Source organism: Zingiber officinale, chromosome 2B, assembly GCF_018446385.1.
Source record: "Zingiber officinale cultivar Zhangliang chromosome 2B, Zo_v1.1, whole genome shotgun sequence".
Taxonomy (NCBI): domain Eukaryota; kingdom Viridiplantae; phylum Streptophyta; class Magnoliopsida; order Zingiberales; family Zingiberaceae; genus Zingiber; species Zingiber officinale.
In genome coordinates, this window is record NC_055989.1 from 42,852,273 (window position 1) to 42,855,367 (window position 3,095).

A 3,095-nucleotide genomic window follows, 5' to 3' on the forward strand; every position below is an offset into this window, starting at 1 on the left:
CCGGGACGTCCGTCCGGCCGGCTGGACGAAGAGCGTCGTCCGGACGGCCCTCATCCCCTGCGGTGGCGGGGCGGCACGCCCATCACGTCCCGCCTGTCGTTTGCATTGATATGCTGGGGAGACTTCCGGGCGGGTGCTACGTAAGGACTGTTAGCAGTATGTCACCTTCTCTTAGGCCTTCCGCTCGACTCTTAGCTATTGTTTCAACTGAGCGTCGGAACCCCGACCCCTGTCAGGGCACCTTTTACTGTTGGATGCTCATCGGTCAGTCGATCGGTCTATCCTTTTCTCCCAAGTCCGGTCGGCTCACCCTTCTTCAGTGGACCCCCCGGCCCTTTGATCTCCACGTGGCGTTGACCCCTCGTAATGGGGTCCTCTGCCTTGACCACCGGATCAGTGATATTATTCAGGGATATTAACAAGTTGATTATATATATGTTAAAATTTATTTATTTTATTTAATTAATTTTATTTAAGAAATTATTTAAATTTATTTATTTAATTAATAAAATTTTATTAAACCAAACTAAATAAACTTTTTCACGTAACTTTCGATTCAGACCTGAACCTACCTACTAAATATTGATGAAAATCCTCTTGCCTATGATCTCAACATCCTGAAATTTTGGCAAGGTCAGAGAACTCAACCATGATGGCTACCCTTTTCTTCTTTGCCAAGTCATGCAAACAATGAGACCTTGCTTCAGACTGTGGTAGAATATTCAAAGCATGAAAATCTACAAGTTGGAAACCCAATTCCACAAGCTATTCAACAATATGTACCTTAAGAGAAACAATGTTGTTGCATTTCTCAGTAGGTATGTACAGTATGGTACGTCTTCTGTTCTATTTACAGTCATAAACTAAGAAGAACATTCAATTTAAAAAAAAAAAAATCAGGCGTTTCATTCGTAAACTTATGCACATTCGAAAGTCGAATATATTCATCAAATTTGAAATTCGAACTTTCAACCGCATGGCGGGCTAAAAGAAGCTTCATTTGATCCAGTGATGGAGGAGGATCAGGAGTATGATCTAATCAGTCCAAAGCTCTGCAATGAAGCCTTGAAGAGGGTACCGAATAGAAAGCCCGGGCCGGCAGCACCCACCTCCGGCGAAGCAACAACGCGACTCGGCTTCACCCTCACCACCATCGCCCCCAGCTCTCTGCGTATCGCCTCGACCGTCTTTGCTTCCACTGCGTTCCCCGACGACGCGTCCACGAGGTAGAACGTGTCGACGGCCTTGCCTCCCTCCGTCGAGATCTCCGCCCGTCGAATCGTCAGCCCGTTCTCCCGAAACACCCTCGTGATCTCTGAGAGCAGCCCGACACGGTCCGGCGTGCGCAGCGCCACCTCCAGCCCTTGCGTGAATCGCCTCTCGATGGCCGCCTCGAGGCACTGGATCAGGCGCTGCCGCTCGGCTTCCGAGCTTATCGGGTGCCCGTCCACGTGCCTGATGTAGTATTCTTGGTAGGCTTCTTCGTCTCCGGCGTCGACTGCGCCATGAAACACCACGTATTGCATGTCCGTCAGCGTGCACACCGTGTCGAAGAGCAGCTTCGGCCGGTCCTTGGACCGCACGATGATGACGGAGTAGTCCTTCTCCGAGCAGTCCATCACCGCGACTTGAGGCCTCCTCGACTCGTCGTCCCCGCCGCCAGTGCCTCTCTCGTAATCCCGGTCGTGAAACATCATCTGGTGCAGCCGCCGCTCGGTGTGGGTCTGCCCCGCCGAGAGCGTCGACGTCGTCGCGGCGCCCGAGTCGTCGTCTCCCTTGAGGACATTCCATAGGAGGTCCTCAATAGCGAAGAGTCTGTCGGAGTCCTCCACCGCCCTCCCGGTGGCATCGTCTGTGACGCCCACCACCGCCGCAACCCTGGAGTTGTGGGTCCACAGCTCGGCCTCCACCACGTTGCAGTTTCTGTTGGTTAGCACGGCGCAGATCTCCGACAGCAATCCAGGCCGGTCGGTCCCGGTCATCTCGATGATGGTGCGCTCCCTTATACCGGTGGAGTTCCTCAGTTTGAGGAAGAAGCAAGCATCTGTTTCCAGCGACTGCAGTAATCCTTCCAACCAACGTCAAATTCCACCATTTTAAACTACAAAAGTCAAAAACAATCAACAGCAAAATTCTCACTTTCTGAATGTAAGAGATGAGCCTTCTGTCTCTTACTTTATCCCCATCCTTATCCGTCACATTAAATACTGAGATCGACAAGATCAACAAAACACAGAGAAGATCACCGAAGAATCTGTTTTTGACAGAAACACAAAAGGAAAAAAAGCTAAGAACTTGCCCGCCATGAACCATCTTCCATCCGAGGAGATATAAGCTTTCTTGACCGTAAGTTTGAGATCAATAAGAACTTGAACAACCTCCAGAAGAATACCATGCTGATTGATGCTGTCGACCTGAGAAAGAAGGAACGATGGAAGTTAATCAGCAAAGCAAGAATCCCCAAAATCTTTAAAAATGGTTTCAACTGACCCTAATAACAGTTACATTTTCACAAGATTCGTTATCTACAACCACCCTGCAACCACAATTCGAGATATCGTATAAGATTTCAAAGAAGAAAAAAAGGGGGAAATCCATGAAACGAAACAGAGTGAGATGGTATGGGTGGCGGTACCTTGGGGGGTTCATCCTCTTGATGAACTTGGCATACTCATCGTCGTCCGACTCGGCCGGAGGGTAACTCCTCCTCATCTCGCAGCAGCCTTCTGTGAGAAAGGTAAGAGGAGAAGAGCGGGTTTCCGCTGCCGCTGATGCTGCTCCAGAGGGAGAGGAGGGAATCGGGGAAGGAAACAGGGGAGAAAACAGAGGATCGAGAAGGAATAAATTTATTAATTAGCGGAGGATTTACACGTGTGAGATTTTGATTGGGTATGATAGCTGTTTGGTATTGGGACGAGAAAGGGTCAGGCTCGTTTCAACGTTTTGAATTATTCCCAAGACATCTCGATTCTTCTTATCTGATTTTTCTTTTCTTTTTTAAAATATTTTTCGAAAAAGGAAAAAAGATATTCCATCAGTAGCTATGAAAAAGGGTCGAAACGTGTTAACCCAAAGTAGACACGTGTGATAATTAT

The 3,095-nt window shown here is 48.5% G+C and overlaps 1 protein-coding gene across 2 annotated transcripts; it reads right to left on the minus strand.

The window, feature by feature from the left end:
• Positions 1–721: 721 nt before the first annotated feature.
• Positions 722–2,827, minus strand: LOC122045612 (ACT domain-containing protein ACR4-like). 2 transcript variants are annotated; one of them, XM_042605904.1, is made up of 5 exons: positions 2,636–2,827; positions 2,506–2,536; positions 2,300–2,414; positions 2,140–2,207; positions 722–2,057 (listed from the first exon to the last, which is right to left on the minus strand). In XM_042605904.1, the coding sequence occupies exons 1-5, from the start codon at positions 2,710–2,712 to the stop codon at positions 1,023–1,025; spliced, it is 1,326 nt and encodes a 441-aa protein (XP_042461838.1). In that variant the 5' UTR covers positions 2,713–2,827; the 3' UTR covers positions 722–1,022. The 2 variants fall into 2 exon arrangements, with proteins under 2 accessions (XP_042461838.1, XP_042461837.1); XM_042605903.1 differs by having other exon boundaries at positions 2,491–2,536.
• Between the last annotated feature and the right edge of the window lie 268 nt (positions 2,828–3,095).

Excerpts from the sequence above, each read along its gene's own strand:
- LOC122045612 (XM_042605903.1), bottom strand. The coding sequence starts at position 2,712 with ATGAGGAGGAGTTACCCTCCGGCCGAGTCGGACGACGATGAGTATGCC. Across the intron at positions 2,415-2,490 it reads AAAATGTAACTGTTATTAGG|GTCGACAGCATCAATCAGCA; the intron begins GTCAGTTGAAAC and ends CTTCTTTCTCAG. Across the intron at positions 2,058-2,139 it reads TCATCTCTTACATTCAGAAA|TCGCTGGAAACAGATGCTTG; the intron begins GTGAGAATTTTG and ends GGATTACTGCAG.